The sequence below is a fragment of the Somniosus microcephalus genome, chromosome 25, assembly GCF_052327205.1.
Source record: "Somniosus microcephalus isolate GS21.2 chromosome 25, FLI_Smic_1.0, whole genome shotgun sequence".
In the NCBI taxonomy this organism is placed as follows: Eukaryota; Metazoa; Chordata; class Chondrichthyes; order Squaliformes; family Somniosidae; genus Somniosus; species Somniosus microcephalus.
The window spans coordinates 39,252,062-39,276,481 of NC_141011.1; the positions used below are offsets into that span (position 1 = coordinate 39,252,062).

Below are 24,420 nucleotides of genomic sequence, written 5' to 3' on the forward strand. Positions count from 1 at the left end.
ATAGAGAAACTCCATCCCGCCGATGAAAGTACCTTATTGACGCAGGAGTCGGAATATCTCTGGAATGTCCGACTGACCGTAGCAAATGCACTTAAAAAAAAAAATAGAAACCGAGCCAGCCCATTGATCCTGGGTACTGATCCGCAACCTGAAGAACAATTCAACTCTTGATCTCATCCAGGAATTAGTTAGACTCGGATCTTAAGGGGCCCGGCTTCACCTTAGCAACAACTTGCATTTATATAGTGCCTTTAACGTTATTAAGCATTCCAAGGCGCTTCACAGGAGTGTTATCAAACAAAATTTAACACCAAGCCACATAAGGGAAGGTGACCAAAAGCTTAGTCAAAGAGGTAGGTTTTAAGGAGCGTCTTAAAGGAGGAAAGAGAGGTAGAGAGGCGGAGAGGCTTAGGGAGGGAATTCCAGAGCTCAGGGCCTCGGCAGCTGATGGCACAGCCGGCAATGGTGGAGCAATTAAAATAGGGGGTGCGCAAGAGGTCAGAATTTTAGGAGCTGTATTTTGGAGGGTTGCAGGGCTGGAGGAGATTAGAGATAGGGAGGGGCCAGGGAGGGATTTTAAAGTCAAGGCGTTGCTCAATTGGGAGCAGGTGTAGGTCAGTGAAAGGGACTTGGTGCGAGTTAGGACACGGGCAGCAGAGTTTTGAATGAGCTCAAGTTTACGGAGGGCGGGAGATGGGAGGCCGGCCAGGAGTGCGTTGGAATAGTCGAGTCTGGAGGTAACCAAGGCATGGATGAGCTGTGGCAGGGGCAGAATTGGGTGATGTTACGGAGGTGGAAATAGGCAGTCTGAGCAGATGTGTGTTCGGAAGCTCATCTCGGGGGTCAGATATGACACCAAGGTTGCGAACAATCTGGTTCAGCCTCAGACAGATGCCAGGGAGAGGGATAGTGGTTAGGAAATGGAATTTGTGGCGGGGACCGAAGACAATGGCTTCAGTCTCCAAATATGTAGACGGAGGAAATTTCTGCTCATCTAGTACTGGATGCCGGACAAGCAGTCTGACAATTTAGAGACAGTGGAGGGGTCGAGAGAGGTGTTGGTGAGGTAGAGCTGGGTGTCATCAGCGTATGTGTAGAACCTGACGTGTTTTATAGCCTACATTTTGCGTTCTAGGCTACAATGCTCCTGCCCGTATAAAAATAAGACTTCGAGTTCCGCGAGTATATTACGTGATTGGTGTCAGTTTTTTTTTTGAACTTTATTACCAGCCAATGTTATGGAGGAAGACAGAGTATTCCGTATACAATGGTCGGTGTGCTGTGTTATCTCAGTTTTTTATATGATACTGTTATGGGGTGAAATGCATCATGTGTGATTCTGATAAAATTAAGTGCTCTTTTAAACCCACAAAGTCTAATCGCTGTTACCTAAACCCAAGGTGAGTACATACACGGGTCAGTTACGAAGCTGCTATCATTCTGGCTCTGGTATGTTGTGTTGCCGGAGTGCCTGTACATTCCAAGTGACTGCCTTTTTTTTTTTCTTGAAATGTGATGCAGAAGTTTGCATTAGACTATGTGTGACATCTGAAAGGTGGTGGGACAGGAAGTGCGTGCTAGATGTACCATTTTTCTAAGATCTAGATAGCTGTAAAGCGCACATGATGGTGTACAGAAAGTATACTGCTTGGATCTGCAGCGCTTGGGAGTTATTCGACCCCATGCCCGTCGAATGGTGACTGGAAAACGCGGTGTTGCTAGCCTATGTTCCTATGACCTCCCTATACTACAGTATTTAGTATTATGCTTCTGGAAAAGGAGTGTATGGCAGAGATAACAATACTACAGTTCATGGCAACAGGAGTAGGCCGTTCAGCCCCTCATGCCTCTTCCGCCATTCAACGAGATCATGGCTAACTCCATTTACCTGCCTTGGCTCCATATCCCTCAATACCCCTGGCTAGCAAGAAATCGATCGATCTCGGATTTAAAATTATTAATTGAACTGGCATCTACTGCTTGTGGGCGAGAGTTCCACACTTCTACCACCCTTTGTGTGAAGAGATGTTCCCTAACATGTCTCCTGAATGACCTGGCCCTGATTTTAAGGTTATGTCCCCTTGTCTTAGACTCCCTCACCAGTGGAAAAAGGTTCTCTCTATCTACCCTATCCATTCCTTTCAAAATCCTAAAAATCTCAATCAAATTACCCCTTAACCTTCTATATTCCAGGGAATACAAGCCTAGTTTATGTAATCTCTCCTCATTGTCAGCTGTGGCTCAGTTGGTAGTACTTTTGCCTCTTGAGTCAGCAGGTTGTGGGTTCAAGTCCCACTCCAAGGACTTGAGCACAAAAATCTAGGCTGACACTCCCAGTGCAGTGCTGAGGGAGTGCTGCACTGTTGGAGGTGCCATCTTTCGGATGAGACGTTAAACCGAGGCCCGGTCTGCCCCCTCAGGTGGACGTAAATGATCCCATGGCACTTTTTCGAAGAAGAGCAGGGGATTTCTCCCCGGTGTCCTGGCCAATATTTATCCCACAATCAACATCACTAAAACAGATTAAGCATCTGTTGTTATTTCGGATTTCCAGCATCTGCAGTATTTTGCTATCGTACTAAAACAGATTATCTGGTTGTTATCACATTGTTGTTTGTGGGAGCATGCTGTGCGCAAATTGACTGCCACGTTCCCTGCATTACAACAGTAACTACACTTCAAAAAATATTGTAAAGCACTTTGGGAGGCCCTGAGGTGGTAAAAGGTGCTATATAAATGCAAGTCTTTTTCTTATTAGTTAACCCTTTGAGCCTTGGTAACATTCTGGTGAATCTGCACTGCACTCCTTCCAAGGCCAATATATCCTTTCTCTGATGCGGTGGCCAGAATTGTACATAATATTCCAGATGTGGTCCAGCCAGGGCTTTGTATAGCTGTAGCAAAACCTCATTGTCTTTATAGCTAGCCCTCACACTTACCCGCATTTAGCCACAGTTTTGCCCACTCGTTTAATCTATCAATGAACTTTGTAATGTTATGCCCCCATCCACACTATGCCAGCAATCCAATATCACCAAACCATGTCCTGTTTCTCAGTAAAACCCTCGCTTCTCCAATAATAAAATAAAATGCTCCCTTTTCCCAGTCAGTTGACACAAGGAATGCTAATTGGTCAGAAATGGAAAATACAGGAAGGCCCTCGATTTGTAAACTGCTGTGTTTTGGGAAAAATGAACTGTGTGTAATCAAGGCTGCGTTTCCCTTTAAGTGAGTCAGTGACCTTGACGCACACTTCGAGCCAACAGTTCTTCCTTATTCTGAAACTATAAGCACCATATTCCAGTAGCATAGTCTTCATTTTGGCTTTTTAAAATAAATTTGATATTACATATGTTTTATATTATTTACAAATACCTTACACACGTAACAACTTGGTTTTTATATAGTGCATTTAATGTAAATGGCACAAGGCACTTCACAGGAGTAATTGGAGGATGAGCAGTCGTGGAAGAGTTAGAGATGACAGGAATGGTCAAAAGATTGGGTTTGGTGAGGGTTTTAGAGGCAGGGAGGGAGTTGCAGTTCGTGGGATGTGACCGGAGGTGGCGTGGTGGGATGGAGAGTTGCATATATTTTGTCAAGTTGTATTGCAGGAGAATACATTGTTGCTTTGGTTTTGTTAGTGCAGTGCTGTTCACGCACTTGGGGCAGTCCACTATTTTACTCTTGAGGTTCTTTTTAAGTTGGTTCCCTTCTTGTGATGGGACAGGTTGCAGGGTTGTGCTTAACGGGATTTGTTTTGGTATAACCCAGTCAATGCTGCTGTTGCCCTAGTTGACATGATGCTTTGTGCCTTGGCTTTCTATATGAGTGAGACCAGATGTTCCTTTCAATTTCTTTTCAGAGTGGATAAGGAAGATGAAATGACTTGCTTAATCAAAGGTTGCAACTTTGTGCTGCGAAATATCCCGCATGAGGCCTTTGTGTACGTGAAGCACGGAGACCCTGAATTCCGCTTTCAGACGACGTACCCAGATATCTTCCCCTACCTGCTGGTGAACATTGGGTCAGGAGTATCTATAGTCCGGGTAAGTAGGATCTGTCTAGGATAGTTGGGCACTATCAGTGACTGACAAAATGCAACATGTCTACTTCTGGTCTTGCCTCTTTTAAGAAATGTAAAGGCGCGCTCCACTAAATTGTCACATATAAATGTTGTAAAGGGAGACAGCTGTACACTTACTGTGTCTCAGTTTCTCCTAGTTACCATGTGTTTTCCATTTTAGCTTTCAAAACAGCGCTGACACAGGTAATTGATCTCGAATCTTGGCTGCGATCTTTTAGGATTGGTATTCACCTTCCTCCTAATTTCCTCCCCTCCACTTGTCAAGGCACTGACTGTTATTTGGGAGTGATGCCTATAGGAGCTGGCAGTCTCCTGGTGCCTTGCCCAAGTGGTCATTGTTAGCAACAGCTTGTAAACAGTCGGCCCGTACCTTGGAAGTGTCTCTGTAGCTTAGCAACAGCTTCAGAGAGGCTTTCCAGAGACTGACTGTTTAAAAAAATGCTAGGAGAAGAAAAAAAACCTAACAAAACGGCTGCTGATTTCTGCCGTTAGATCGAGGTTTCCGGACATACAACTTCCGGACAAACCAAAGTTTCCTGTAATTTTCTTTGAACACTTTTGTTTATTCGCTATAAAAAAATATTGGAGATGGGGGGGTTTGTAGAGAGGGAATGCTGTTTGACTGGGCGGGGCAATTGGAGGTGGGAGGCCATGTGTTGAACCCTCCAGGAATACGTCCAATCAGAGTTGGCAACCCCCAGCCTGGATAGTGGGGGTCAGCAGGCTGTTTGACTGAGGAGGGCATCACACACGAACCTGATCCTGCCCTCACCCAGATGCGCATGTGCTTTCCAGCGAGGTGCCTGGATAGCAATCGAGTTGGAACTCTGAATTTCACCCCCTCCGCCAGCCCGGGGACACCAAGGCTAGTTGTAGCACTCAACTGATGTGTCGACCGAGATCAGCTGGTTCATTCTTTCAACATACGAATCCTAAATAGGAAACAGACCAATGATTTCTCAAGTTAAAAGTGTGTGTGTGTGTGTTATTTGTAGAGAATTACTTTGAAGTGCAACCACTGTTGTTATGTAAGGAAACATTGTGTGCACAGCAAGATCCCACAAACTGCAATGGGATGTGTCTGTTTTTGGTGCTATTGGTTGATAGAGGAATGTTTGCTTAGACACTGGGATAACTCCCTGTTCTTCAATGGTGCCATGGGATATTTGTCTACCTGAACTTGGGTTAAAGGCAGATTTTGCACTGAGGTCAGGAAGTTCTTCACAAAGAGTGATCAACAGATGGCATGGACTTCCGTCTAGAATTGTGGTGGTGAAAACTCTGGAAGTAGAGGCTGCGTGGAGTGGAGTGTAAGGTCTTTCAGGATGGATGGGCCAAATGACCCTCCTCATCTATAACTACTTTGTGAGCACCTTGTCTGAAGGATGGCACCTCTGACAATGCAGCATTCCCTGATGTGGCACTGGTGTCGGCTGATATTTTGTGCGAGGTCAGTGAGCGAGCTGGAACCCAAGACCTGAATCAAGTGAGAGTTGTACCACGTGAGCCAAGCTGGCGCTTTTACCTAACAGGCCATCAAGGGGAAGCTAAAGTTGGCCATCAGATGTTGCTTGTGCTTCTTTCCCGCTCAAGGGGATGCGCCCAGGTGAACCACCACTGGAAAAGGAAACTTGAGAGAGGATTAGAAATAGTGAATTGACCAGCAAATTCTGTTTATTTTAATGTGATTCCTCTCATCCATGTAGGTGGAGTCTGAAGACCAATTTGAACGGATCGGAGGAAGTTCAATAGGAGGTGGTACATTCTGGGGGCTCGGCGCCTTGCTAACAAAAACAAAGGTGGTCATTTCTTTCCCCTCCCCTTTGCCCTTTAGATTTTCTCCACACCACATGTCTATCTGTGGCCAGGAATGTGAGCTTGAAGCAGTCTTCAGGTAGCTCTGCTCTGTAGTCAGGTACTTAGATGACAGCCTTCTCCCCATATGCAGTAAAAAGGGGAAAAAAAAGAAAGACTTGCATTTATATAGCATCTTACACGACCTCATGACATTCCAAAGCACTTTGCAGCCAATGAAGTATTTTTGAAGTGTAGTCACTTGTAATATAACGTAGCAGCCAATTTGCGCACAGCAAGGTTCTGTTTTAGTAATGTTGGTTGAAGGATAAATATTGGCCAGGACACCGGGCAGAACTCCCCTGCTTTTCTTTGAAATAGTGCCATGGGATCTTTTATGTCCACCTGAGTGGACATATGAGGCCGGACATATGAGGCCTCGGTTTAACGTCTCATCTGAAAGACAGCACCTCTGACACTGCAACACTCCCTCAGTACTGCACTGGGAGTGTCAACCTAAATTTTTGTGCTCAAGTCTCTGGAGTGGGACCTGAACCCACGTCCTTCTGACTTGGAGGTGAGAGCACCACCACAGAGCCACGGCTGGCACCTTAATCAATCCTGAGTTCTGCCACAACAGTGATAATGACAACAGCTGCTCTTTTCTGTTGAGGTTACCAGTTAAAATGCTGTTACTTTCCATGAAGCGTTTTGCTTGTTATTCGGGCAAATCTCTCACTTCACCCCATGCTGCTTCCTGCTGTCTCTTCTGTTGCTTCTTTCAAATTAGCTTCTTGTTTAGAATATTGTGTGTGTCCCCGCCCCCGCCGGCCCCCGGCAGAGATCTGTGAAGGCGACCGAGGTTGAACCGCACCCCTTTCCGTGAGGGAGGTCCTGATCATTTCTGCGTCATCAGTGGGTGGTGTTGAAACAGTGAGAAAAGCACTCCCGCATAGTGAGGGATAATCTGAGCACAATTCAGCCAAGGCTGTGCTTGCGCACCTCCTTGTATCTGGTTGTTGAGCACTAATGGACGAGATCTGTTGTGGGATTGCTGGTTCCTATCCCGGTCACTGAATGGACATATTGTGACATAATATTGCGGGAGGAAATAAATCGAGTCAATGTAAATTTGTTTTAAAACTCAGATGACAAGGTTTAATCCCCAGTCTGTGCTAAGTCAATTGATCTTTGCTGTGGGGCGGAGTAGGGGTACTGTAATTGGCTGCTGTACCCTGGACTAGTGTAATTGGCCGCTGTACCCTGGACTAGTGTAATTGGCCGCTGTACCCTGGACTAGTGTAATTGGCCGCTGTACCCTGGACTAGTGTAATTGGCCGCTGTAATTGGCTGCTGTACCCTGGACTAGTGTAATTGGCCGCTGTACCCTGGACTAGTGTAATTGGCCGCTGTACCCTGGACTAGTGTAATTGGCCGCTGTACCCTGGACTAGTGTAATTGGCCGCTGTACCCTGGACTAGTGTAATTGGCCGCTGTACCCTGGACTAGTGTAATTGGCCGCTGTACCCTGGACTAGTGTAATTGGCCGCTGTACCCTGGACTAGTGAAGAGTTGATCAGTGTTCCTGCTTTTGATCATTATTCATCCAACATAGTTGGAAGTATGGACATCGGGTGGGGGCAGGATAAGGGTGATGACACTGCCCGTCTGTAAATACTGATGACTTGACCAAGGTGCAGTAGGACAACTGGTGCAATTGGACCTATACTCCATCAAGGAGTCAATGAAAGAGGAGGGTAAGCAAGAGGGTCAAACAATGAATATGAATTTCAGTTTTAAGCTCCGGATTTTTCTCCCACTTTGCTTGGGTGTTCCTAACTCTGTGTAGCAACTACAGAACAAAGGGATGTAAAATTCACATTATTTAGGACTCGAGGGCATTTTGCGTTACAAAAGCTATTTCCTGAATTCTGCCCTTCTCCACTCTTATGCCCCAAGGGTTGACTTGATTCGTTTACAGTTTACACTTTTATTTTCTTCCTACAGCGATTCGATGAATTATTGCAGCTTGCATCGAAAGGGCAGCACACAAATGTTGACATGTTAGTTCGCGACATTTACGGAGGGGCGTACGAATCCTTTGGGCTGACTGGGGATCTTATAGCCAGTAGCTTTGGAAAATCTGCGACTACTGATAAGGGTAAGTGGATCTTGGTGGGTATCCGTGTCTTGCTATACACCATCTTTGACTGGAAGCACGTTCTTGGGATAACTGTTGGGGAGAGGTACTTAACATAGTTGAGTTGGTCTTTTACCATTGATACTTGGTTTTGAACCCAATCCAAATTTATGGGATGAAAGTCTCTCTTTCTGGCTATAAGGGTCCTATATGAAGTAAGTTTGGATAGTCTCGATCCAGTCCTCAGTAAGCACAATTCCACAGCCCAAAACTGATGCTAAATCAATACTAATTTGTCCTTCTCGGAGGAACAAAAATGGCTGGAGTGGGAAATGGAAATAGTCATAAGAGTGGTTTTCTGAGGTTGGAGTTACAGTACATGAAGTAAAAATGGGATTAAAATAACTTTTTCTACAAGTAATGGAAAAAACAAAATGGCATTTTAAGAACAGGAGGTTTTAAGGAGGTTTCCTTTATAGTGCAATTATAAAAATTCCAATTCCATAGGTGTACTCATAGTGCAAAACACAATTAACTGAGTATCCATGCTAAAAATTATTGCTGCTGTATTGTCTTGCCCAATGGAGCTACCCTTAGTCTCGCCTATAAATGGCAGTAGAGTGCAACATGTGTTCCAGGTACAAAAGTGTACCTCCAGCTGAATCTTACACAGAAGATGATTCATGGTATATAAGTGATGATGGTAGAATGCAGAGCAAAAACTCTCACTCGACCTATGACATTTGTTAAATTTTAAGCTCACTAAGGTGGCAGATGTTAGTGCTTAGAATGGAATAACTCTCATTTTAGGCATTCAGAGTCCGTATCGCCTGCTTCTAAGTCTGCTCTCCAAAGTCCTTGAACGTGTTGTCGCCCCCCAAATCCGTGCCCATCTTTCCCGCAACTCCATGTTTGAATCCCTCCAATCAGGTTTCTGCCCCTGCCACAGTACTGAAATGGCTCTCATCAAAGTCACAAATGACATTTTTTGTGACTGTGACAAAGGTAAACTATCCCTCCTCGTCCTTCTTGACTTGTCTGCAGCCTTTGACACGGTTGACCACTCCATCCTCCTCCAACGCCTCTCCACCGTCGTCCAGCTGGGTGGGACTGCACTGGCCTGGTTCCATTCTTATCTATCTAATCGTAACAAGAGAATCACCTGCAATGGCTTCTCTTCCCGCTCCCACATCGTTACCTCTGGTGTCCCCCAAGGATCTATTCTTGGCTCCCTCCTATTTCTCAACTACTTGCTGCCCCTTGGCGACATCATCCGAAAACACAGCGTCAGTTTCCACATGTACGCTGACGACACCCAGTTCTACCTCACCACCACTTCTCCTGACCCCTCCACGGTCTATAAATTGTCAGACTGCTTGCCGACATCCAGTTCTGGATGAGCAGAAATTTTCTCGAATTAAATATTGGGAAGACTGAAGCCGTTGTCTTCAAGCCCCGCCACAAACTCTGTTCCGTAGCCACTGACTCCATCGCTCTCCCTAATATCTGTCTGAGGCTGAACCACAATGTTCGCAACCTTGGTGTCATATTTTACCCTGAAAGAGCTTCCAACCACATATCCGCGGCATAACTAAGACCGCCTATTTCCACCTCTGTAACATTGCCTGCCTCTGCCCTTGCCTCAGCTCATCCGCTGCTGAAACCCTCATTCATGCCGTTGTTACCTCTAGACTTGACTATTCCAACGCACTCCTGGCTGGCCTCCCACATTCTACCCTACGTAAACTTGAGGTCATCCAAAACGCGGCTGCCCGTGTCCTAACTCGCACCAAGCCCCGTTCACCCATCTCCCCTGTGCTCGCTGACCTACATTGGCTCCCGGTTAAGCAACGCCTCGATTTCAAATTCTCATCCTTGTTTTTAAATCCCTCATGGTTTTGCCCCTCCCTTTCTCTGTAATCACCTCTAGCAGATATCTGCACTCCTCTAATTCTGCCCTCTTGAGCATCCCTGATTATAATCGCTCAACCATTGGCGACTCTGCTTTCTGTTGCCTGGGCCCTAAGCTCCGGAATTCCCTGTCTAAACTTCTCCGCCTCTCTAATTCTCTTTCCTCCTTTAAGATGCTCCGTAAAACCTAACTATTTGACCAAGCTTTTGGTCACCTGTCCTAATTTCTCCTTATGTGGCTCGGTGTCAAATTTTTTGTCTTATAATACTCCTGTGAAGCGCCTTGGGACGTTTTACTATGTTAAAGGCACTATATAAATACAAGTTGTTGTGTAGCCTGGTTACATGCAGAGTAAAGCTCCTTCACACTTCCCCCCCCCCCCCCCCAAGCTAAGAAGAGTGCACCTCTACTGCACCAGTGTAGCATTTTCTATTACCAGTCATCCCATGACACCTCTCAGTTAAATTACTAATTTGCTGTAGAATTGAGGACCTGTGGTGGCATGACTGGAGATAGTAGCTCACTGTGAGGAATTGCAGGTGTAGGCCTGCATCCCATCACTCCATAGTGGCTCTTAAGCAAGATGTTGGTTGAGATTCTGGCACTTTGCAATAAGTTAGTAACTCCTACATATGTGGACCCCACCCTTCCCTCTCTGTTCTTCTCCCTTCCCCCTGCCCCCCCCCCCCCAACAACCTTACAGAGAATGAAATGTCTCTACTGTGGTTTTTTTTGTGTCCAGAGTTCACTAAAGAGGACATGGCGAAGAGTTTACTCCATATGATCAGCAATGACATCGGCCAGCTGGCCTGCCTGTACGCCAAGCTCCACAACCTCAGCAGAGTCTACTTTGGCGGTTTCTTTATCCGAGGCCACCCTGTTACCATGCACACCATTAGCTACAGTATCAACTACTTCACAAAGGTAACGATTGCAGGGTTGGTCACTGGGAACTCTTTGTTGCGAGGTCTCCAATATAGGTACCCAAACTGTATTGTGAAGGAATAAGCCATCTAACCTATTCAGAAAAATACACCATTCTATGAAAGAATTCTGACCTTATTAAAACATGACAAACTGGGTCTGGAAATCTAGAAACCTAACTATGAAAAAGCTGTGAAAGCATTCTGGCTATAGAGATAAGATAGTTGTTGACACTGAATCAATAACCTTATTGAAACAGAAGGTTAAAGGCTCCCGACAGTCTGAACCTTTCGGATTCAAACAATGGTTCACCCTGTACAAGGTGTTCTAATTTACACTTCGTAAAGAAGCACAAACACCTGCCTTCGTAAAAATGACATCAAGTAAATCGCACCTGCTGTTACACCTTTTTTTATGGTAAACTTAAAACACCTAGAGAAGAGACATAATTCTGTAATGCTACCAGCTGAGGTGACTGTAAGAATGACTAGAGATAATTAGCTTACATCAGCAGAAAACCTTAAAGGAAATACCACTGGAAAAGAGTATAAATATTGAACTCTCAAATGGGATAACAGACTCGCTTTAAAGGGGCAAAGCGATTCTCGGCTTCAGAGGCAGCTCCGCAAGTCTCCAACTCTTTGTACCTCAGGGATCAAAGGTATTTGATTTTGGTGGATATCCTGAATAAACTTTTAAGAACTGTAAAACTGTATCTGATAATAGAATTGTAAGCTTTCTCTTTTTGGAACTGTTAATGTTGCGATTGACTCACCAACTGTAAATTACATGTCGGTTCTTTAATAAATCTATATATTTTTAGAATTGTCTCGCATAAGACTTCTGTATCAAACTTGCGAACTCAATCTCTGTACACTCTTTGGTGAGGAGTTGCAGAATTCTGGGGGAGTTTTCCGGACCCTCATAATATCCGGAACGTTACAGTCTAGCTAAACTTATTAAAAGTGCTATCTGGAGGACGGTAAAATTTTCAGGTTGTTCCTTTCCTTTAGGGAGAGATGGTCCAGATCTTCAGACCCAGTTAAGCATCTTTAGGACTCGGCTACCTCAAACTTTAATTGAAAGTGAACGTCTGAGGAATATGCCTGATCTGGGGTAGCCCTAAAAGGGCTAGGACTAGTAATTATCCCTTCAGTATAACATTAACTGTTACCATGAATCCAGCTATCCTAACCTCTTTACGTTGAACCTATTTACATGAGGTTACTGTGTAATGACAAATTTGTCGTCGACAAGTTTATCACTGGTTTTATCTCGCTTGGTTGTCAGGGTGAAGTTCAGGCACTTTTTTTGAGACATGAAGGATACCTTGGTACCATCGGGGCTTTCCTAAAGGGAGCAGAAGAGGACAGTAAGTACCTGTTTTCGATGTATTACTCTTTCAGGTGTGGTAAAATCTGTACGTTATTCTCACCCCTGCATTGTGGTTGCGGTTTGGTCATAAGAACAGGAGGAGGCCATTCAGCCCCTTGAGCCTGTTCCGCCATTCAATTAGATCATGGCTGATCTTTATTTTAACTCCAGTTACCCGCCTTGGTTCCATAACCCTTAATACCCTTGCCTAACAAAAATCCATCAATCTCTGTCTTGCAATTTTCAATTGACCCCCAGCCTCAACAGCTTTTCACAGAATCACAGAAACCCCACAGTGCAGATAGAGGCCATTTCGGCCCATCGAGCCTGCACTGACACATATCCCACCCGATCCCCGTAACTCCTACACCAACACATATCCCACCCTATCCCCGTAACCCCACGTATTTAATCCCCCTAACACTAAGGGTCAATTTTATCATAGCCAATCAACCTAACCCGCACATCTTTGGACTGTGGGAGGAAACCGGAGCACCCGGAGAAAACCCACGCAAACACGGGGAGAATGTGCAAACTCCACACAGACAGTCACCCGAGGAAAGAGTTCCAGATTTTCACTGCCCTTTTGTGTGAAGAAGTGCTTCCTGACATCACCCCTGAACGACCTACCTCTAATTTTAAGGTTATGCCATAGAGATAATAGTTTCACTCTATCTACCCTCGTTTGTTCATCTTAAATACCTCATTTACATCACCCCTTAATCTTCTGTATTCAAGGGAATACAAGCCTAATCTATGCAACCTGTCCTCATAATTTGGACCCAGTCAAACACCCAATTACATTGGTCAGCTTGGCTCAGTTGGAAGCAGTCTTGCTTCCTGAGTCAGTAGGTCATCGATTCAAGCCCCACACCAGAACCTTGAGCATGTAATCGGGCTGATACTCCAGGACAGCACTGAGAGTGCGTATTAGTTAATGGGAAATCTATTTCAGTCCAGTGTACAGGAAAAGTTCTGATATCCGGCACCGACGGGACCGGCGTGTTGCCGATCTATCAAAAGTGCCGGACATGCAAAGTCAACGTTGAAGCATACGAAGATGAAAATCTCCGTATTTGACAACAAACACTGTTGCTCAGCAACAGCTCGTAAACACTCGGCCCATACCTTGAAGCGTCTCTGAAGCTGTTGCGAAGCTCCAAAGACACTTTCCAGAGCCTGCCTGTTAACAGAATGCTAGGAGAAGAAAAAAAAACGAACTAAAACGGCTGCTGATTTCTGCCGTCCTGTAGTTTCTCCAACTTTTTCTCCATTCCCAGAAATACAGACTTCCCTCGGCCTTCTTGCTGCTAAGTTGCACACATTTTACCCCATCATCTTTTATTTTTCAGATCCTAATCAGTATAGCTGGGGAGAGAACTACGCTGGCAGTTCAGGTTTAATGAGCAGCTCTCCTGATGTGCATCCAATGCAGCGAACACGAAGTGGAACGGTATGCATCTGTAATGAGAATCCTTACACCACGTGATTTATATAAAACCTGGTACCTTCAAAAGACATTGACTGTAGCCTATGGAGTGGGTAATCTCCCCTGCATTCACCAGCAAGTCCTTCTCTTTGAGTAGCTGCCACTTAAGTAGAGAGCAGTTGTTGGGGAAGCAGGGAGTTAAAGTGACATTTAACGTCTTGTCTAGCACGATGAAACAAATCAAATCTATGTTGTTTCAAATTTTGCACAATTTGTTCCAAATGATTTGCAAAAATGTCCTTATTGATAGTGCTTTCTGCTTTTGCAGATTAATATGATGAGCATTCTGGGTATATTCACGCTGTAAGTTCAACACTAAACCTGAGTAGTGTGAATGCAGAGTGGGGGCTCAACCTGACACTGGAGAGCTGCTGTAAGACTCCTTCCTCCAGGGAGCCTCACTCCACTTTGCTCTGGTATCACGTTGGGCTGTGACTCTTGATTCAGGCTACTTTTACACAACGATAGAGACTACATTTGCAGTGTAAATGCGCCTTGGAGCCATCACAAAATCGACGTGATTGAGAGTTAATTCACGCCCCAGATATTACAGCAATTTGATTTATTCTGAAGCGAATCTTTATTTCTCAAGGAAGCATATTTTTTTTATCCCATCATGCCATGAAGGGATATGGAAAAAGCCCTGTGCCTGAAACCAGCAGATGCCTCTCCAATCCTCCCAGACATTGCATCCTGTTTTGCACATTCATTATTCATTCCAGAAGATTGGCAAAAAGGTCCTTGTTTATAATGGTTTTTGAAATTGCACATTAGTTCCTACAGTAATGTATAGAGCATTGAAAACAGACATTACTCTGTACAAAGGCTCTTTCCAGTGCCTTTCTTGCATCTGTGAAATAATACGTCAGGTCGTTGGTCATCGCGGAGATCTGCATAGACACGGGTGTTCTCACCACTTCCGGCATGTTTTGTGCGAAACCGCGGTACTTTCGCATCAAATCGCGCTACAGGCTACTGTTTATCACGGGATGTGGCACCAAGTCACCTGCCCTAGATGTGTGGTTATTTTTTTTCTGGCAATATTTTCCAGGTTTAAGTTTTGCTAGCTCATCTACACTTGAGTAGAATGTCAGTTGTTCAGTTTAAGTAGCAAGCTTTCTTCATCAGAATCGGCATGTTGAATTTAGGGTGATAAGAAACCTGTTTAAGGCTTTAAAGTAATTTTTTTTAAATCAGGACATTATCCACCCCCTTCCCTGAGATGGAGCCTACAAGTCTTGGACATATGGTTTGAGATGCCAGAATTTCTGGGAGGGGTGGGGCTGAGGGGAAGAGAAGGACGAATATTGCAAGCATTTTCCTTCTCCAACTGATGAGATTTTGTTTGCTGGGGGGTGTGGGGTAACTTAGTTATTTTCTTCTTTTGTTCATTTTGCACATTTACGTTCTAACCTGCATCTTTCATTCCTTTCTGGTCTCCTCCACGTTCTGTTAATCCTTCTACAGTTTTCAGTAAGTGATCCTTTTCATTTCTTCCCCCTTTGCTTTGTCGTGTTAACTCTCCCGTGTAATTCTCGCCCTGTTGAAAGCAGGAACATAAAGTAATAATTGGTAATTGCCCTGCACTGTTGGCATTGAGGATAGACATGTTGATCAGCCATGTCCTTCAATTGCTGTCCTTTACCCCCCGAGTACATTATAGGTAGGAGTCCATTATTGCTATTTGATTGCAGTTGCTGCTACTGTTTTCATATTCTGGGGAGGGGTGTGGGGGGGTGGAAATCGCTGGAGGGTATACTCCCGTTAGGCCTGTCTATGCTCGGTCAAACTCCGAATGCTGTGTCTATGCTACAGTTTGATTTGCTCTAACAGGCAGGCTAGCTTTCACCCGCTTGAATGTCCTTCAGTCTTTCCAAAATTGCCAATTGTAAGTGTACTAAATCCACCTGTAAACAAATAGTAAGATTGAATGCAGTATGTTTGGTGTCTTGGTAAGTAGCAAAGAATGGAAGGATCTGCGATCCTTACACAGTGCTGTTACAGTTTAAATGCCCAAAAGCTGATTAGTAAACACACAAAATGTAATTTTAAATAGATGCTTTAAAAAAAAATAGATTTTAAGTGGGCAGCTGATGGAGCCACCCATGCTGGCCCATGTTTGTAACTTTAATTTTGTGATCAAATCATAGAATCGTAGACTGATAACAGCACAGATGGAAGCCATTCGGCCCATCATGCCTGTGTCGACTCTTTGAGAGAGCTATCCAATGAGTCCCACTCCCCTGCTCTTTTCCCATAGCCCAGCAAATTTTTCCTTTTCAAGCGTTTATCCAATTCCCTTTTGAAATTTATTATTGAATCTGCTTTCACCGCCCTTTCAGGAAGTGCACTCCAGATTCTAACAACTCGCTGTGTAAATTTTTTTTTTCTCATGTTGCCTCTGGTTCTTTTGTCAATTACCTTAAATCTGTGTCCTCTGGTTAGCGACCCTTCTGCCACAGAAACAGATTTTGAACACCTCTATCACATCTCCCCTTAACCTTCTCTGCTCTAAGGAGAGCAACCCCAGTGTCTTCGTCTCTCCACGTAACTGAAGTCTCTCCTCTCTGGTACCATTCTAGTAAATGTTCTCTGCACCTTTCCTAAAACGTGGTGCTCAGAATTAGCCACAGTACTCCAGCTGAGGCTTATCCAATGTTTTATAAAGGTTTAACATAAGTTCCTTGCTTTTGTACTCTATGCCTCTATTTATAAAATCAAGGATCCCGTATGGCTTTTTAACAGCCTTCTCAACTTGCCCTGCCACCTTCAAAGACCCTGTGTACTACACATCCAGGTCTCTCTGCTCCTGCACCCCATTAACATTGTACCATTTAGTTTATATTGCCACTCATTCTTCCTACCAAAATGAATCACTTCACACTTCTCTATTAAATTTCATCTGCCATGTGTCTGCCCATTTCACCATTCTGTTCATGTCCTCCTGAAGTTTATTATCCTCCTCACTGTTGACTACATGTCCGAGTTTCATGTCATTGCAAACTTGGAATTTATTGCCCTGTATAACTAAGTCCAAGTCATTAATATATATCATAAAGAGCAGTGGTCCCAATACCGACCCCTGGGGGACACCACTGCACACATCCCTCCAGTCTGTAAAACAATCGTTCATCACTAGTCTCTGCTTTCTGTCCCTTAGCCAGTTTTGTATCCATGCAGCCATTGTCCCTTTAATCCCATGGACTTCAAGTGGCACTTTATCAAATGCCTTTTGAAAGTCCATATACACAACATCAACTGTACTACCCTCATCCACCCTCTCCGTTACTTCATCAAAGAATTCAATCAAGTTAGTCAAACACGATTTGCCTTTAACAAATCCGTGCTGGCTTTCATTTATTAACGCATATTTTTCCAAGTGCCAATTAATTTTGTCCTGGATTAATATCTCTCAAAGTTTCCCCATCATCGGCGCTGAGCTGCTTGGCCTGTAATTGCCAGGTTTATCCCTCTCCCCTTTTTTGAACAGGGGTGTAACATTTGCAATCCTCCAGTCCTTTGCCACACCTTCCATATCTAAGGAGCATTGGAAGATTGTGGCCAGAGTCTCCGCAATTTCCACCCTTGCTTCGCTCAACAACCTAGAATGCATCCCATCCAGACTGGGTGACTATTCTACTTTGAGCGTGGCCAATGTTTTAAGTACCTCCTCTTTATCTATTTTTATCCTATCCAATTTCTTTACTGTGACACTGGCACACTCTCTTTAATGAAGGCAGATGTGAGTGAATTCTGTTGTCCTGCTTTTTGTGGCTACAATGCTTCTAAAGCCTTCCATATGTTTAGAGGCATATTCTAGCAAACTAGTGCAAGTGGATAATGGAAGAAGCTTTGATTGTTGCCAGGATAAACACTAACAGCCAGCTAGGCTTCCGGTATATGACAGTTTGGCAGCCTGGAACTTTGTGTGTATGTGTGCCTGTATGATTTTTTTTTGCATTCTTGCCAACTCCTTCCCCCCCCCCTCCCCATTTTCGAGATGCTACAAAAATGCCTCATGAGAAATTAAAAGGAAGCTTCGTACAGTAAATTGAAGGTTTGATTTAATTTTCAGTTTGACATGCTGGAGATGGACCGACTGGAACGGCAGCTGGTGAACCTTCCCCTCCTCCTCGATGCGTCATCATACAGCCCAGATACAGTTGACCTCACTGAAGACGCCATGGCGAGGGAGTATTGGCTGAGCTGCTTCGAAGATGCTTTAGACGGTGTAAGTTTTACATAAGTAGAATTACACAGAATTTACAGCACCGAAACAGGCCATTCGGCCCAACTGGTCTATACCGCCGTTTACGCTCCACACGAGCCTCCTCCTCTCATCCTATCAGCATATCCTTCTACTCCTTTCTCCCTCATGTGCTTGTCTAGCTTCTCCTTAAATGCATCTATGCTATTCACCTCAACTTTCAGGAGTTACTGCTACAATAGAATGTGCTCCTTGATCGCTTTAGAAGCAATGTTGATTTCCAGGTTTTTTTTTGCAATCTCTCCCCCACTTCCCTCGCCCTTTCCCCCTGTGGTAAACCACTGTTTGTATTCCTGTTTGTCCTGTTTGTATTCCACTGTGTACATGCCTGGACATGCCTCGGCTGACTCCTCCCACAGGTCCTAGTATAAAGGTGACTGCTCCCCAGCCCTTGTATCCTGGACCGGTCGACCACTCGAGGCAGACCTCCATTCTGTTGTTAATAAAAGCCTTTAGTTACTCTTCTAACTCTCAGTCTTTTATGAGTAATTGATAGCGCATCACCCCCCCTCCACCCCTCCTTTGCCGAGGGTGTTCGATTCCACAGGCGCTGACAGCTCCCCAATGCAATGTCTAAGCGAGCATTCAGCATGTGAGAGCCTGGAAAATGAATGTCGGGGGGCTGCTCTGTCACAGAGGACATCACAGTGAAGCTTGATCCTAAATCCTCTCTCGAGATCTACACACCGTACTTCCAGGAAGATTTGCTGGGTAACAATCAGAGATGGAAATCCTGACCTTTTTTCTCCTCCTCCTCCTTAACCCAACAAAGCTAAAGGTGTAGCTCTCCAGTAACCACGGCAACTGAGATCAGTTAGATCAGGAATTGAACCTAGCAACGTCTCTGTATTGGTTGGTATCACATCTTGTGGTGCATGTACACAATAAGCCACTGGGGAAGTTAAATTTGCAATTTTTAAGGCCAATAACCAGTGAATCTGGATGCTGTTACTGTTAAATTGCCAGTTGTGGCTCAGTGGGTAGCACTCTCACCTCTGAGTCAGTAGGTTGTGGGTCAAGTGCTACACCAGAGACTTGAGCACATAATCCAGGCTGACACTTCAGTGCAGTACTGAGGGAATGCTGCACTGTCGGAGGTGCCGTCTTTCGGATGAGATGTTAAATCAAGGCCTCGCCTGCCCTCTTGGGTAAACGTAAAAGATCCCACGGCACTATTTCGAAGAAGAACAGGAGCGTTCTCCCCGGTGTCCTAGCCAATATTTATCCCTCAACCAACACCTAAAAAACCAGATGATCTGGTCATTATCACATTGCTGTTTGTGGGAGCTTGCTGTGCGCAAATTGGCTGCCGCATTTCCCACATTACAACAGTGGCTACACTTCAAAAATACTTCATTGACTGTAAAAGTACTTTGGGACATCCTGCGGTCATGAAAGGCGCTTTAGAAATGCGAGTTTTTTAGTTTTTAACATGAACAATAAATGCTGGAAACACTCAGCAACTGAGTTCTGATGAAGGGTGCTGCCTGAAACGGCAACATATTTTCCTTTCTTTGCAGATGCTGCCTGACTTGCTAAATGTTTCCAGCATTTTCTGGTTGGTTTCCGAATTCCTGCATTTGCCGTGCTTTGTTCTGTGTTTTACTGTTTGTTTTATATTGGTGTAATTGTCATCTCACAGTCTTGCCATCAACAGAGGGCAGGTGATTTGATCCCGGCCTTCTGCCGGCTCCACTGTTCCACCTGCCACTGGTGTGGAAGCAAGGTTTTGAGGGTTTCTGAAATTGAAAAATTCAGACGGGAGCTTCGAGGGCAGAAACCTACATCCCACCACTGTGTGGCGCCACACACTGGCACTCCACTGTGCTGCAGTGTCTGGATTTATATGCGAAGGTTGGATCAATACCAGCTTCATAGTAAATCATTCTTGAAGGCAGCATAGTACAATTGTTGTCTCTTTTATGCCTTTTGTCACTTTGTTTTCTAAGATGACTTATTGTTGAGTACATTTTGATAGATACATAGTGTATATCACATCTTGTGGTGCATGTACCCACTAAGCCACTGAACTTTTATGGAAGTGATAAATGATGAAGGAGTTCAGTTATACAAAACTTGAACGCGCATGTAGCTAGCTGCCTAACAGCAAGTTACATTTATATAGTGCTACCTAGGAACAGTGCCTGCGCATCAAAAGTAATTCATTGGTTGTGAAACTCTGGGATGTTCTGAGGGTATGATGAGGCACAATATAAATTCAAGTTCTCTTTGTTACTCCTCCTATCCCACTATATTGTATACCAAAACCACACAAAAATCAGCTAAAAGAGGCTGTTCCAATATGAATCTTACTGCAATTATATAGGGCCCTGGTGAGCCCACACCTGGAGTATTGTGTACAGTTTTGGTCTCCTTACCTAAGGGAGGATATACTTGCCATAGAGGTCATGCAACAAAGGTTCACCAGACTGGTCCCTGGGATGGGGGGATTGTCCTGAGAGAGAGATTGAGTAGACTGGGCGTATATTCTCTAGAGTTTAGAAGAATGTGAGGTGGTTTCATTGAAACATACAAAATTCTTACAGGGCTTGACAGGGTCATAGAGTTTTACAGCACAGAAAGAGGCCCTTCGGCCCATCGTGTCTGCGCCGTCCATCAATCCCTGTCCAGTCTAATCCCATTTTCCAGCATTTGGTCCATAGCCTTGTATGCAATGGCATTTCAAGTGCTCATCCAAATGCTTCTTGAATGTTGAGGGTTCCTGCCTCTACCACCCTTTCAGGCAGTGAGTTCCAGATTCCAACCACCCTCTGGGTGAAAAAGTTCCTCCTCAAATCCCCTCTAAATCTCCTGCCCCTTACCCTGAATCTATACCCCCTTGTTATTGACCCCCCTACTAAGGGGAAAAGTTCCTCTTTATCCACCCTATCGATGCCCCTCATCATTTTGTACACCTCAATCAGGTCCCCCCTCAGCCTTCTTTGCTCCAAGGAAAACAACCCCAGCCTGTTTAGCCTTTCTTCATAGCTGAGGTGCTCCATCCCAGGTAACATCCTGGTGAATCTTCTCTGCACCCCCTCCAAAGCAATCACAACCTTTCTATATATATAGTGAGGCGACCAGAACTGCACACAGTACTCCAGCTGTGGCCTCACCAGCGTTTTGTACAGCTCCATCATAACCTCCCTGCTCTTATATTCTATGCCTCGGCTAATGAAGGCAAGTATCCCATATGCCTTTTTAACCACCTTATCTACCTGTTCCGCTGCCTTCAGGGATCTATGTACATGTACACCAAGGTCCCTCTGACCCTCTGTACTTCCTAGGGTCCTACCACTCATTGTGTATTCCCTTGCCTTATTTGTCCGTCCAAAATGCATCACCTCGCACTTTTCAGGGTTAAATTCCATTTGCCACTTTTCCGCCCATCTGACCAACCCGTTTATATCGTCCTGTAGCCTGAGGCTTTCCTCCTCGCAATTTACCACCCCACCAATTTTCGTGTCATCTGCGAACTTACTGATCATACCTTTTACATTCTCATCCAAATCATTTATGTAGATCACAAACAGCAAGGGACCCAGCACCGATCCCTGAGGTACCCCACTGGACACAGGCTTCCAGTCACAAAAGCAACCTTCGACCATCACCCTCTGCCTCCTGCCACTCAGCCAGTTTAGGATCCAACGCGCCAAGGCACCCTGGATCCCATGGGCTCTTACCTTCTTGACCAGTCTCCTATGCGGGACTTTGTCAAAAGCTTTACTGAAGTCCATGTAAACCACATCCACAGCATTTCCCTCATCCACACACCTAGTCACCCCCTCGAAAAATTCAATCAGATTGGTCAGACATGATTTACCCTTGACAAAGCCATGCTGACTATCCCCGATTAATCCTTGCCTCTCCAAGTGGTGACTAATTTTGTCCCTCAGAATTTTTTCCAATAATTTCCCTACCACAGATGTTAGGCTCACTGGCCTGTAATTCCCTGGTTTATCCCTGCTACCCTTCTTGAATAATGGTACTACGTTAGCTGTTCTCCAGTCCTCTGGTACATCCCCTGTGGCCAGAGAGGTTCTGAAAATTTGTGTCAGAGCCCCTGCAATCTCCTCCTTTGCCTCACACAACAGCCTGGGATACATCTCGTCCGGGCCTGGGGATTTATCCACTTTTTGGCCTGCTAAAACCGCTAGTACCTCCTCCCTCTCGATGCTAATATGTTCAAGTATGTCACAGTCCCCTTGCCCGATTTCTATGTCTACATCGTCTTTCTCCATAGTGAACACAGATGCAAAAAATTCATTTAAAACCCCGCCTACATCATCTGGCTCTACACACAGATTGCCACTTTGGTCCCCAATTGGCCCTACCCTTTCCCTGGTTATCCTCTTGCCCTTAATATACTTATAAAACATCTTAGGATTTTCCTTTATTTTGCTCGCCAGTGTTATTTCATGGCCCCTCCTTGCCCTCCTAATTTCTCTTTTAAGTATGCCCCTGCACTTTTTATACTCCTCTAGGGCTTCCTCCGTCTTTAGTCTTTTGTAATTGCCAAAAGCCCCCCTTTTTTTCCTAATGCATTTTTGTATATCCCTTGTCATCCAAGGTTCCCTTTGCTTGTTGGTCCCACCCTTGACCTTTACAGGAACATGTTGGCGTTGTACTCTCTCTATTTCCCTTCTGAAAGTCTCCCACTGTTTTGATGTGGATTTTCCTATAAGTAGCTGCTCCCAGTCCATTTTGGCCAGATCCTGCCTTATCATATTAAAATCGGCCTTCCCCCAATTTAGAACCCTTATTTCCGGGCCGTCTTTGTCTTTTTCCATGACCACCTTAAATCTCACCGAATTATGGTCACTGTCGCCAAAATGCTCTCCTACTGACACTTCCACCACTTGCCCGGCTACATTCCCTAGAATTAGGTCCAGTACCGCCCCCTCTCTTGTAGGACTTTCTACATGTTGGCTCAAAAAGCTCTCTTGGATGCACTTTAAGAATTCTGCACCCTCTAAGCCTTTCACACTCTGACTATCCCAATTAATATTGGGGAAGTTGAAATCCCCCACTATTATTACCCTATTATTTTCGCACTTCTCTGAGATTTGCCTACATATCTGTTCCTCTATCTCCCCCTGACTGTTTGGGGGCCTATAGTACACTCCCAGCAAAGTGCTTGCCCCCTTTTTGTTTTTAAGTTCTACCCATATGGCCTCATTAGAGGAACCCGCTAATATATCGTCCCTCCTTACAGCAGTAATTGACTCCTTAATTAATATTGCAACACCCCCTCCCCTTTTACACCCCCCTCTGTCTCGCCTGAAGATTCTATACCCCGGAATATTGAGCTGCCAGTCCTGACCCTCCCTCAACCATGTCTCCGTGATAGCAACAATATCGTACTCCCATGTGTTCAACAACAACTTCAGTTCATCCACCTTATTTGCAAGACTCCTTGCATTAAAATAAATGCCTTCCAGCCCTGCCATATTCCCTTTTGCCTTCACATATTTGCTCTGTTCCCAGCTGACTTGTTTTTTCCTCCGTATTTGGCTGTAAATCACCCCCTACTATAGCTCCACTCTGTATCCCATCCCCCTGCCAAGTTAGTTTAAACCCCCCCCAACAGTGCTAGCAAACCTCCCCGCAAGGATATTGGTCCCCCTCTGGTTCAGGTGTAAACCGTCCGACTTGTACAAGTCCCACCTTTCCCAGAAGCAGACCCAGTGATCCAGGAAACTAAAGCCCTCCCCCCTGCACCATCCCTTTAGCCACGCATTCATCTGTTCTATCTTCCTATTCCTATACTCACTAGCACGTGGCACCAGGAGTAATCCAGAGATTACAACCTTTGAGGTCCTGCTCTTTAATCTTCCACCTAGCTCCCTAAATTCTTGCTGCAGGACCTCATCCCTCTTTTTACCTATGTCGTTGGTACCAATGTGGACCATGACCTCTGGCTGTTCACCCTCCCCCTCCAGAATGCCCTGCAGCCGCTCAGTGACATCCTTGACCCTGGCACCAGGGAGGCAACAAACCATCCTGGATTCACGTCTACGGCCACAGAAACGCCTATCTGTTCCCCTTACTATAGAATCCCCTACCACTATTGCTCTCCCACTCTTTTTCCTCCCTTCCTGGGCAGCAGGAGCACCCCCAGTGCCAGGAAGTTGGCTGCTGCTGCCTTCCCCTGGTGAGTCATCCCCCTCAACAGTATCCAAAGCGGTATACCTGTTTGAGAGGGGAATGGTCACAGGGGTCTCCTGCACTACCTGCCTGCTTCTATTGCTCCGCCTGGTGGTCACCCATTTCCTTTCTTCCTGTGCAGCCCTACCCTGCGGTGTGACCAACTCACTAAACGTGTTATCCACGACCCTCTCAGCATCGTGAATGCTCAACAACCCATCCACCCGCAGCTCCAGCGCCTCAATGCGGTCTGCTAGTAGCTGCAGATGGATGCATCTCCGGCACA

At 45.1% G+C, this 24,420-nt stretch overlaps 1 protein-coding gene across 4 annotated transcripts in view; it reads left to right on the forward strand.

The window, feature by feature from the left end:
- Nucleotides 1-24,420, forward strand: part of pank4 (pantothenate kinase 4 (inactive)) — a 71,714-nt gene that overhangs the window by 19,790 nt on the left and 27,504 nt on the right. For all 4 annotated transcript variants that reach the window (XR_015073539.1, XM_085967243.1, XM_085967244.1 and 1 more), the window contains exons 4-10: nucleotides 3,866-4,049; nucleotides 5,794-5,886; nucleotides 7,889-8,042; nucleotides 10,676-10,857; nucleotides 12,148-12,229; nucleotides 13,584-13,684; nucleotides 17,796-17,951. Coding sequence is in view for 3 of the 4 variants with exons in the window: in XM_085967243.1 (XP_085823369.1) it covers nucleotides 3,866-4,049; nucleotides 5,794-5,886; nucleotides 7,889-8,042; nucleotides 10,676-10,857; nucleotides 12,148-12,229; nucleotides 13,584-13,684; nucleotides 17,796-17,951 (952 nt within the window). In the remaining variant the exon portion in view is untranslated. The remainder of the gene's footprint in view (nucleotides 1-3,865; nucleotides 4,050-5,793; nucleotides 5,887-7,888; nucleotides 8,043-10,675; nucleotides 10,858-12,147; nucleotides 12,230-13,583; nucleotides 13,685-17,795; nucleotides 17,952-24,420) is intronic.